Source organism: Brassica napus, chromosome C9 (assembly GCF_020379485.1).
Source record: "Brassica napus cultivar Da-Ae chromosome C9, Da-Ae, whole genome shotgun sequence".
In the NCBI taxonomy this organism is placed as follows: Eukaryota; Viridiplantae; Streptophyta; class Magnoliopsida; order Brassicales; family Brassicaceae; genus Brassica; species Brassica napus.
Window position 1 is genome coordinate 31,676,418 of NC_063452.1, and position 13,064 is coordinate 31,689,481.

The 13,064-nt window shown below is 43.5% G+C and overlaps 1 protein-coding gene across 1 annotated transcript; it reads left to right on the forward strand.

Annotated features, from left to right (window-relative positions):
* The first annotated feature begins 339 nt into the window (after window positions 1-339).
* LOC106422120 (peroxiredoxin-2B) lies at window positions 340-1,391 on the forward strand. The gene is made up of 3 exons (XM_013862951.3): window positions 340-614; window positions 721-800; window positions 968-1,391. Exons 1-3 carry the CDS (start codon window positions 460-462, stop codon window positions 1,219-1,221), a joined length of 489 nt encoding a protein of 162 aa, XP_013718405.1. The 5' UTR covers window positions 340-459; the 3' UTR covers window positions 1,222-1,391.
* Window positions 1,392-13,064: the final 11,673 nt, after the last annotated feature.

Here is a 13,064-nt window from a genome sequence, read left to right on the forward strand (position 1 = left end):
TTTTTTAAAAAATCACACATAAATCAAAGTTGCGACTTCTGTTTTAATATATAATAAGATGTTACCAATAACACTAGAATCTTTAAATTCTCAACTCTTTAAAAATCAATCTCCCACTAACCCCTCCTTAGGAATCTTGGAAAACTTTAAAATATTTAAAACGATTTCCGAAATTTAATAAAAACATTTCATAAAAATCTAATTTTAGAAAATGTTTACTTTCTGGTAAGTTTGTCAGTTTTTACGGCTAAAAAACCGCAGTCAATACAGTTTTATAAATCAATTAATAATTATATTAAAGTGAACTTATGAAAAGAACCGAAAAATTGTTCTAACCCCCTATATATATATTCATCTCCTTGAAGCCCATCTCTATAGACTCTTTCATTTCCTCTTTTCTTTGTGTACTAACATTTTTTTGTTCAAATCCATTTGCTCCTTTAGACACCGATCTCCTTCATGGCTCCGATTGCTGTCGGTAGTGTTTTACCAGACGGAAAAATTTTCCTCTTTGACGAGAACGATCAGCTCCAGACGGTCACCGTTCACTCTCTCTTGGCTGGTAAGAAGGTCATTCTCTTTGGTGTCCCCGGTGCTTTCACTTCCGCCTGCAGGTAAAATTCTACAGACATTCCCTTTTCATTGTAGTTAATGGATCTAAGCTAATTCATCCTGTTTCGATTTTCTTAATTATTTATCTTTCCCTTTTCCGTGAATTAGCTTGCAGCATGTGCCTAGTTTCATTGAGAAAGCGGACCAGCTGAAAGCAAAGGGTGTTAATGAGATAATATGCTATGGCAGTAAGTATTAGATATGTTTCTATGTCATGTCGTTTACTATGGCAGTAAGTATTAGATATGTTTCTATGTCATGTCGGTTCTTGGGTATCGAATCTGTGAAATCTATGTAAAGTTTGTTTTGGTTGCTAAGAATTTATAAGACATCATTTGCATGGATTTTGTTGCAGTGAATGATCCGTATGTGATGAAAGCATGGGGAAAGACATTCCCAGAGAACAAGCATGTCAAGTTTGTCTCAGACGGCTCAGGAGAATACACAAAGCTCCTCGGACTGGAGCTTGACCTTAAGGACAAAGGTCTTGGTATTAGGACAAGGAGATTTGCTATGTTGCTCGATAACCTCAAGGTGACTGTCGCCAACATTGAAACAGGTGGCGAGTTCACGGTTTCTAGCGCCGAGGATATCCTCAAGGCTCTCTAAGAAACTACCATGTGAAAGTAGAGGATCTCTAGCCTGATTTTCAGAATAAGAAGTTGGCATAATAAATTAGTTTTAGTTGTTTAATTCCTCTTTCTAATTATAATAACGTACTAGTTTTTGAAGGCCCGGTTTGTTTCCAAAGTTTAATAAATTTTTAATGAATTTCTCTATATGTAGTTTATTGATTTAGGAACACTTATTTGGGACCATGAACCGAACCATACCAAACTGAAAAAAAAAACGAAACAAAAATTGAAATGAATTCATAAATGACCGCAAATCATATATTTCTAAATCCAAAAACTTGAAACCGAACCGAAAACCAAATGGATGCATTAATTTTTCAAATACAAATTATTTACTTAAAAATATTAATTATATTTAATTTCTAAAGAATCAAATATCATAAAAATACTATTTATAAACTCAATTACTTAGTAAACCAAATTATCCTAATAATTTAAACTGAAAATCTCAAATTATCCAATAATTTAACTATAAATCTGTAATTACCCGAATATAAGAATCAAACCATAAATGAATTGGACCCATATTTTTTTACATATTAACTGGTTCCCAACTTAGCTGCTGAACCGAACAAAAAGAACAAAATAACCTAACTGAAACCAAACCAAACAAACTTTGTAAATACCTGAACGGTTCCTAAATTTATAGAACCAAAACACCCAAAACAATACTCGAACCGAACGTTGAGGACTAATAATGCATCTACATTTAATTGGTGCAAAGAAAACATTCTATTTTTACAAATGATTTAACTCCTTTTAGTGGGGTATATATATGGTTTATTGATGAAATAAGATATAAGCAGTATTTTATATCTGATCCAGACCCACAGTCAAACCGGTAAACTCGGTGGCCGTATATAATCTGGACTGGTTTATGTTCTTCATGTAGTATTCTATCAAAAAATTTATCAATTGATATGTAGTTCTACAAAATTCAGATTTAATGAAAATTTATTAATTTAAATCCGATAAAATCCACAAACCCATTATTAACCAATGAACAAGTTGACTTAGAAAAAACCCAGAAAAATCTTATCATATTTTTTACAAAATTGATTAAATTTCTCTTATAGTAGATAATCTTATTATATAGAGTAGACTTTTTCTTTTTTCTCTTACTGCCACATCATTTAAATAGGGGAGGAAGAATTCGTCACGTGTCCAACTCTATAGAAGATTTGTTGCTTTTTTCTGATTCTTCATGATTGGGCTTGTACGATATATTTTTGGGCTTCTAAATTGGTTATTTGTATTTTGAGTGTTGGGTTTGGAATTGGTGTAATTGGGCTGGTAACAAAGAAACTAAAACTAAGACTGATTGTTGAGCTCTTCTTCAACCATGGCAATCTTCGGATTACGAGCGTTCATCTCATCTTCTTCTTTCTTTCTGTATTTAGGTGGATCAACAATGGAGTTTCTGGAGACTTATGGGAGAAGAAACTTCGTGAGGAATCTCTTAAGCGAGCTCTGTTGGTGTTGGTGTCGTTTCGTCTCAGAAGGTTTCCCGTCTAATGGTTACCTGCACCATAAATGACTCATGAGTAACTACTTTACTCAGTGAGTCTAAACTCTCACCCCAACAACATATCGATAGCATCCCGAGCAATCAACTCCATTTGTATGCAGTGGAAACATATTCCATAACTAATATTTATATGTAAGGCATATCCTTCCATTATTGTGAATATAATCTTATACCACGCTTCCTATTCCCGTCTTTCATATCACTCATATAACTATACATATATATATGCCAAACCCAAGAAACCACAAAGGCTAAATGAGTCTAGCGAGTTAGCATCACCATCATCGTCATCAGATATTCCAAGATCGAACATCTAACGTTGCATGCAGCTACACGGCCTCAAGGTGCGACCCCATCATCCTGTCTTCGTGACCTTGTTCCATATCAAAGGACCAATTCACGATAATAATCATTCATACGAGAATATTTTGGAAGACATGTTTATAAAGACTTCACATGATTAATATTTCCATACTTGTTCATATATATATATTAGTACTTAAGAACAAGTACTAAGGCTCGGAATAAACCTCAGAGAATATTTCATAAATATTTATTAAGTGTTTACACTAAGTAAACACCTCACCAATTCATTATTTATCAAGAGACAATCATCTATAATAAATACTTTCAACCATTCAACCTCATTCATAAGTCTTCACTTATCTATCTAGACTCACCTTTGAATCCATGAGATTGACTAAGGAAGACTAGACACGAGCTCAAACTAAACATTCACCACTTGCTGATCACTCCTAAAATAGAATGAGGACAAGGCATGATCCGACTGGTCATTTCAATCTCTTCGACGAACTGAACCAAGACAGGACACTGTTCTACTGGATGAACAGGTGTGATCTTTTAAGATTATCTCAACCACTGACCTGGAACAGAGCAGTTCAGTATAGATGATAATTAATCCAATATTTCGGTTGTGAAGAAGAACCTTAAATCAGACTAGTTCGGTTCAGGATAAGCTTTATCATTTCAGTTCGAGGATAGTTCATCTTGGTTTAGTCAAGATCAAACCAAGATCAATTCAGTTTATATAAAATTAATATAGTTCGGATTAATTCTAATCAGCTCATGTCAGATTAGTTAACAGTTCCATTAGACTGATTCAATCCAAAACCTAAACTAAACTGAACTATACAAGAGCTTAGCCATCTGATCCATAGAGTAACTTAAGATATCATCAATTGGTTCTATTCAGAACATGACTGAACCAACAAACTGAAGCTTACAACAACAACTGACAGTTAGATAATCTATGTTGGAACTTCTCTCCAAACTCTGCACGACGAAGCGCCTTGGCATTCGGGAGATCTCCTTCTCCGCCTGATCGGCCTTAAAACGGTGGGTCCACGCGCTGTTGGGGTCAAAAACGGTTGCGACGAAGTTAACATTCAAAACGTCCGAAGAAGAAAACGAAAAACCTTCTTCGACAATTACTTTTTCGAAATAGATTCTTCCTTACAAAAAGCTTTGCGGAGGAAACACAAGACATCGGACAAGAGCTCGAAAAGGGTCGCTACGCAGCGACCGAACGCGTGTTCCTCTCGATCGCTACGTAGCGACCGAGCTCGAGCCAAAGCTCGGTCGCTACGTAGCGACCAAGCCGAAGCTCGGTCACTACCCAGCGACCGAGAGTCCGTTCCGCTCGATCGCTACATAGCGACCGAGCTCTTCCGAAACGTCGATACGACATTAGTCCATGCATTCTCGTCTACCCTTCGATGCTATCTCCCGAAGACCGTAGCGAACCCATTTCATGTTTCCCGCCATTCTAAGTCATCGATCAAACTTTACGGTAAAAACCGCGGAAAGTTCGTTCTTTATCGAAAGAAGCCGTAATAAACGCTTCGAGTCAGAAGACGGCCCAAAGGGACCTAAGACATGACTCGAGGACCAACTTACGATTTCTTAACCAACAGCCCGTAAGCCGCATGACGGTTTATGCTTGGTTCGCAAGGAAAGATAAATGTCAAGTTTCCGCGGAAAAATACGAAATTTTGAAGATAATTACGAAGGTCGGAAAAAATGGAATATCTCCATTTTTATGCTATGGCGGCTTAAGGGCAGAAGAGGAAAAGCGTAAACCGACCTAGGAGCCATTATATAAGGAGTCCTAGGCGAGAGGCTTGGGGAGGACTTATCTCAGAGCAAACTTAGCACTTAGAGCAATTAGGCATATTTCCGTTTTTGTTATTCGAGCTGCGACTCAACTAGGTTATTGCCGTCTTAGGGTTTTAGAACTAGGAGTCTCGCCGACAGCTCTCGTAGCCCAGGCTCTTACCTTGTTGTAACGCTCAAACGCGAATTCAGAATAAGATCTACTTTTCTCTCTTTTCGATTTCTTATACTTTATCATTGTTATTCTTGTGTTCTGATTGCTTGGCGTGTGGTATTAGCAGATATCCGGGACCTCTGGGAAATTAGGGTTTTCCTAGTTTTCTTATTTAAACGGAAATCGACAGTGCGAATTTCGGTTACACAGTTTGGCGCCAGAAGGAGGGGGACCTACAGATCAATCTAACCCGCAAAAGCCACTCAACGATCAGGAACGATATGCAAGACTCAACGTGCGTGAACATCATCTCGTTCACGGGGGGAGCAACGGCCGATCGAGCCAAACCTCGAAACGATCTCCTTGTTATCGAACTGACGATCCGAGATGTCGACGTCGCTAGGGTGCTAATCGACACCGGAAGTTCGGCCAATATCATCTTCAAAGATACTCTCGAGAAAATGGGGATCGATCAATCCGAAATCGTGAAATACCCTAGCCCACTACTGGGACTTTCGGGAGAAACGACCATGGCCTACGGGTTGATTAATCTCACAGTCAAAGCCGGAACCGTGACAAGAGTTACAGAGTTTCTAGTCGTTGACTGTCCCGCATCTTACAACGTTATCATGGGAACACTATGGTTGAACACCATGCGTGCCATCCCATCAACGTACCATCTTTGCCTCAAGTTTCCAACCCCTAACGGATTCGAGGTAATATGGGGAAACCCAAGAGTATCACAGGTGGGTTACGCCGCAGAACAAAAACAAAAAGACCAGACCTCGAGATCACTCCTAGAAAAGCGGAGAAAAAGATCTCCAACCAGGATTCGCGAAGTCAAGATTCGGCTGAACTCTTCTGGAAGTCTCGTAACATCACGGCCCTAGAGGAAAAACGCGAACCAACTTGCAAACCTGTGGTCACAGTCTGTCTCGACGAAGCATCTCCGGAATGATGCGTCGAGATCAGAGCCAATCTCCGCGAGCCTTTGAGGACAGAGCTCATAACCTGTCTAAAAAAGAACCTCAATACTTTCGCATGGGCCGCAGAAGATATGCCAGGGATCGACATTAACATAACGTGTCACGAATTAAATATCGATCCGACCTTCAAACCCGTCAAACAAAAATGGCGGAAGCTAGGACCTAAATGGGCTTCTGCGGTAAACGACGAGGTCAAAAAATTGCTTAAAGTCGGGTCAATAACGGAAGTGAGGTATCCAGACTGGCTCGCTAACCCTGTAGTAGTCAAAAAGAAAAACGGAAAATGGCGAGTTTACGTGGATTTTACCGACCTAAACAAGGCCTGTCCAAAAGATAGTTTCCCTCTCCCACATATCGATCGATTAGTAGAAGCAACGGCGGGTAACGAACTTCTGTCTTTCATGGACGCCTTCTCAGGTTCCAATCAAATTATGATGAACCCTGACGATCGAGAGAAGACTGCATTCAATACCGATCGCGGAACCTATTGCTACAAGGTAATGCCCTTCGGCCTCAAAAACGCTGGCGCAACTAACCAACGACTCGTGAACCGTATGTTCTTCAAAAAACTCGGTAAAACGATGGAGGTTTATATCGGCGACATGCTCGTTAAATCCCTCCAAGCAAAGGATCACGTTTCACATATCGAGGAATGTTTCGCGCAGCTAAATTCCCATAACATGAAGCTCAACCCGACAAAATGCAGGTTTGCCGTATCATCAGGGGAATTCCTCGGCTACCTAGTCACATTCCGCGGCATCAAAGTTAATCCAAAACAGATCAACGCACTGATCGAGATGGCTTCACCAAAGAATAAGCGGGAAGTCCAAAGGCTGACCGGTAGAGTCGCGGCACTTAACCGGTTTATTTCACGATCAACGGACAAGTGTCTGCCCTTCTACGATGTCTTACGGGGAAATAAAAAAATTGAATGGTCGGAAGAATGCGAAAACGCTTTCCAACAGCTGAAGCGGTATTTAGCTTCCCCTCCAGTCCTCACAAAACCCGTGGAGGGGGAACCTTTGTTCTTGTACATCGTTGTATCGGCAACAGCTGTGAGCGGCGTGCTGATCAGGGAAGAACGCGGCGAACAGAAACCTATTTTCTATATAAGCAAAACCTTGCTGGATGCCGAATCTAGATACCCGCTAATGGAAAAATTAGCATGCGCGGTCGTAACATCGGCCCGAAAACTAAGACCATATTTCCAATCCCACACGATCGTCGTCCTCACGACTTTTCCCCTACAGACGATTCTGCATAGCCCGAGTCAATCGGGTCGGTTGGCCAAATGGGCGGTCGAATTGAGCGAGTACGATATCGAGTACCGACCGAGAACAAGCGCAAAATAACAAGTGCTTGCAGACTTCTTGGTCGAACTACCGACAGAGACCATAACCAACGAGGAACTAAATTCCACTTGGCTCCTCCACGTCGACGGATCCTTGTCCAAGCAGGGATCAGGCATCAGAATTCGCCTCACATCTCCGACGAGCGAGATCTTAGAGCAGTCATTCAGGCTGGAATTCCACGCCTCAAACAACGAGGCCGAATACGAAGCACTCATCGCAGGGCTGCGTTTGGCTCACGGCTTGAAGATACGAAACATCCACGCTTACTGCGACTCCCAGTTAGTGGCAAGTCAGTTCAGCGGAGAGTATGAAGCCAGGGACGAACGGATGGACGCGTACCTCAAACTGGTCCAAAAACTAGCTCAAAAGTTTGACTGTTTTGCCCTTACGTTAATTCTCCGTTCCGAAAACGTCCAGGCAGATGCTCTCGCGGCCTTAGCATCAAGTTCTGACCCAGGACTTAAAAAGGTAATTCCGGTCGAGTTCATCGAACATCCGAGCATCGGACCACCAATCGTCGTCAACCTCATAGAAGGCCAAGATGACGAAGAAGAAGAATTTACGATACAACCGCAATCGGAGCAATCAGATTACGGCTGCGATACCCCATGGCTGCAGACTATTCGAGACTACATTATCAACGGACACCTGCCCACCGAGAAATGGGCAACCCGCAAAGTCCGAACACAGGCCGCGCGCTACGTAACAGTGGACGGCAAAATTTACAAATGGAGATTCTCCGGACCACTCATGACGTGCCTGGAAGGGGAAAAAGCAAGAAAAATGATGGAAGAAGTACATTCTGTGTCCTGCGGCAATCATTCCGGCGGAAGATCGCTGGCAGTGAAGATCAAACGCCATCGATACTACTGGCCAACGATGATCGGAGATTGCGAGAAGTTCGCACGAAAATGCGAAAAATGCCAGAGGCATGCTTCAACCATCCGACAACCAGCCGAAGTTCTCTCCTCCATCACATCGCCCTATCCTTTTATGCGCTGGGCCATGGACATCGTCGGTCCCCTTCATAATTCTAAGCAAAAGCGTTTCCTTTTAGTCCTCACCGATTTCTTTTCAAAATGGGTAGAGGCAGATTCGTACGCGAGTATATCCAAGTCGAAAGTTTCGTATGGAGAAACATCATCTGTAGGCATGGAGTTCCTTATGAAATCGTAACCGATAACGGATCTCAGTTTATCTCCACCCCGTTCGAGGCGTTCTGCGAAAAATGGAAGATACGACTTAACAAGTCGACGCCCAGGTATCCGCAGTGTAACGGATAAGCTGAAACGATTAATAAAACCATTCTCGACGGACTGAAGAAACGCTTAGAGGCCAAAAACGGCCGGTGGGCCGACGAACTCGAGGGAGTCCTCTGGTTCCACTGTACCACCCCGAGGCGAACAACAGGAGAAACCCCTTTCGCTCTGGTGTACGGAACGGAATGCATGATTCCCGCAGAAGTAGAGTTCCCCGGTGTTCGAAGAAGATTACTTCCCGAACGAGAGGAGCTCAACAATGCAATGCTCCTCGACGATCTTGATCTCATTAACGAGCGCCGAGATCGAGCGCTCATCCGAATCCAAAATTACCAACACGCAGCCGCAAAGTACTACAATTCCAACGTTCGGAATCGAAGATTTAATCAAGGTGATCTGGTCCTTCACAAAGTCTTCCAAAACACCGATGAACGAAACGTGGGAAAACTCGGAGCAAACTGAGAAGGACCCTATAAAATCGAAAAAGTCGTCCGACCGGGCTCCTACGAAATAGCCAACATGCAAGGCATAAAAATTCCAAGGACCTGGAATGCGATGCATCTAAAAAAATACTATCACTAAACAAACCAACTCACAATGACCGAACTACGAGACGGCTTGATCTCCATAAGGAGTACGTAGGCAGTTTGTCGAAAGGCAAATTCAGCTGTCCCCCCTCATTAAAAAGGGGGGGAGTGGATACGTATTCTCGTATACTCTCAAACTCAAAAACATCCGACCACGCATTCGATGTTTCCGACATATCTTAACCAAGCAAATTATTTTTTATCCGCAAAACATTTTCGATTTTCAAAAATAAATCAGCCGTTAGGGAGAAGCAGCCTTTGGCATCGCGAGGCGTCGCGAGAGATGCCTCGAGGGTTACTTCTTCCGAACGACGAAAACGGACACTTCGTAAAAAAAAGATGAACATTTTAACACATATCTTGCGCAAAAACTCTAACCGACGGCATCTGCCGCCAAGTTCGGTGCTGATCACATCGAACTCTTGAACGTCCTAAACAGACACAGCCATCTCACAAAGATGACTCTCGTACATCCGACACAAGGATAATATCGCTATAAAAGAAACCCGAAATTTTGGTCCAGCACTTCCGGTTGGCTTAAAAATTCGATTCATATCTAAAAAGCCATATAAGCCGAGAACCTATCGCAGACTTTAAATAGGCATGAATCAGGTTAAAATCACGACAGATAAATCGATAGCCGGCTAGTCACCGTATAAAATCTTAAAACCGAAAGTAAACCTAGGTCTTGCCCTAAACCCAGCGCACTGGTCTCTAACATCTCAAGGCATGATATCCAAAAGATATGGGATCCCAAAACCATGCCTCTATGTTTATATTCGACAGCTTCAGATATCCCGTAAAGTCGATATCTCGCGGAAAAACTCTCGAAATAGATCTCGAATAAAACATTTCACATCGAAGAAGGATATGAGACGACAACTCATCACCCTTTCTTCCACGCCGTACGTAAGCTTATGAAAAATGCAACTCGACCATCTTGTCATAAAAAGAAAGCCGCAGAGCGGCAGGGATTCAAAGCCACATACGGCCAGTCTCGAAACACGAAATGAGGCCATTTAAGGCCGAAACATCAAACATTAAAAAAAAAAAAAAAAAAAATCTCCCGCAAGAGATCTAACCAAAGTCATCCTCAGAGCTCACGCTCTCTCTTCACCCGTCGCTTCGTCCAAGCCTGGAGCCGCATCACCTCCGCCTCTCCAAGCACCGGATCTTTCCCCTCTGGGCCTTCTGAACACGTCGGAAGAAAGCACGCAGATTTCAGGTCAGCTAGGAGGATATCGAAATCTCCATCCACGACTGCCAAATATCCCTTGCAGCCGGATAGTCGGGCCTCTTCGGCCTCAAAGGTCGGAGGAGTCTCACTCTGGAATGACTGAACCACGGCCATCCTGCCCTCAATCGTCGCCAAGGCTAATTCCCTGTTCTGGATGCACTCGAGGGAGCCCAGAAAGGCGGCGATCTTCGCCAAGCGAGCCTGAAACTCAGAACGAAGAGCGTCCTTGGCCTCTCGAATCCCGTGGCTCGCTAACCCTGCATCGCCCTCGATCTGACGCTGAAGACAACACACCTCAGAAGATTTGGCCTTCCTGGCTTTCTTCTCCTTAAGCAATGAACTCGCCGTCTTCTCGATGTCCCTCTCGAGCTCCCCTATCGCGACCTCGAGTTTCGACACTTTCACGAAGTGAGAATCCTTGACAGCCGTCAGCATGGCCTCGGTTTCAGACCATCTACCCTGCAGCTCCAACAACTCCCTGGCGAGACGACTGGTCTCAGAACCGCACTCGCTGATCATCCCGTCGATCAACAACATGAACTGCGAAACGAGAAGAAAGTTAGGGATCCTTTGTCTTTCAGAGAAATATGTAACAATCAAGAAAGTAAGTGAGTGACAAACCTTTCCGCGAAGCCCCGACGCTATGCTCGAGTCTCCTTGCTGCGAAGATTCCCCGTCACCGCCCTTGACAAACTTCCTCTTACGGCCCTTAGGCTGAGCAACTGGAACAACACTAGGAGCGTGCAGCGATAGAACGATCTCTTTCCTGGCCGGAGGAGGAGGCATAGAGTCAGCAGCCCTCTCCTTATCTTCGACGAGAATTGGAGTCGTGGATGATCCAGCAGGTAAAGCCGAAGCATCCAGAACGACCGAGCCTGCGTGAGTTCCCGTATCTCACGGAGTTACGACCTCGGTCCCATGACCCGGAGCAATGGCCAGTGCAGAAGAGGACGGGAACTAGGCGCCGGCTCGAAGCTGTTCCTTCTCGGCTTGGTGACTAACTAGTCTCTCTCGAAAGTAGAGATGGTCGGCAACGCAAGCCGGCGCTTCTACCGGAGAAGTCGGAATCGGAGCCGGAGAGGTGGCCTCGCCCATCTCAACATCGGAACTTCTCTTGTCACCATGAGAAGAAGACATGTTAAAGGCAAGAGATTTGGAGCTAGAGAGGTTTTGGAGGTTTGAAGAAGGAAAGGTGTGAAGCAAATGAATGACAAGAGCTCACTACTTATAGAAGTATGGGCTCGGAATTTTATATTTTTTAATATACACTTTCTCGAGAATTCTCTTCCGCGGAGTTTGAAGTAAACTTCGTTCAATACGCCTAACTTTGCCAAAATCGTCAAACCGCGCGCTAGAGTCTCGACTCTAACGAGCTGGGGGGCTAACTGTTGGGGTCAAAAACGGTTGCGACGAAGTTAACATTCAAAACGTCCGAAGAAGAAAATGAAAACCTTCTTCGACAAATACTTTTTCGAAATAGATTCTTCCTTTCGAAAAGCTTTGCGGAGGAAACACGAGACATCAGACAAGAGCTCGAAAAGGGTCGCTACGCAGCGACCGAACGCGTGTTCCGCTCGATCGCTACGTAGCGACCGAGCTCGAGCCAAAGCTCGGTCGCTACGTAGCGACCGAGCTCTTCCAAAACGTCGATACGACATTAGTCCATGCATTCTCGTCTACCCTTCGATGCTATCTCCCGAAGACCGTAGCGAACCCATTTCATGTTTCCCGCCATTCTAAGTCATCGATCAAACTTTACGGTAAAAACCGCGGAAAGTTTGTTCTTTATCGAAAGAAGCCGTAATAAACGCTTCGAGTTAGAAGACGGCCCAAAGGGACCTAAGACATGACTCGAGGCCCAACTTACGATTTCTTAACCAACAGCCCGTAAGCCGCATGACGGTTTACGCTTGGTTCGCAAGGAAAGATAAATGTCAAGTTTCCGCGGAAAAATACGAAATTTTGAAGATAATTACGAAGGTCGGAAAAAATGGAATATCTCCATTTTTATGCTATGGCGGCTTAAGGGCAGAAGAGGAAAAGCGTAAACCGACCTAAGAGCCAGTATATAAGGAGTCCTAGGCGAGAGGCAAGGGGGGGACTTTTCTAAGAGCAAACTTAGCACTTAGAGCAATTAGGCATATTTTCGTTTTTGTTATTCGAGCTGCGACTCAACTAGGTTATTGCCGTCTTAGGGTTTTAGAACTAGGAATCTTGCCGACAGCTCTCGTAGCCCAGGCTCTTACCTTGTTGTAACGCTCAAACGCGAATCCGGAATAAGATCTACTTTGCTCTCTTTTCGATTTCTTATACTTTATCGTTATTATTCTTGTGTTCTGATTGCTTGGCATGTGGTATTAGCAGATATCTGGGACCTCTAGGAAATTAGGGTTTTCCTAGTTTCCTTATTTAAACGGAAATCGACAGTGCGAATTTCGTTTCCCACACGCGCCTCCCGGTAATTCACTTCAAGAGCCGAGTTGAACACATGCATGCCCTGCAGATTTCTCCAATATTAAGAAAGGGAGTTGGTGTCAAAAATTAACAAAGGATAGAAAACCAACCCCATTGATCAATCCGG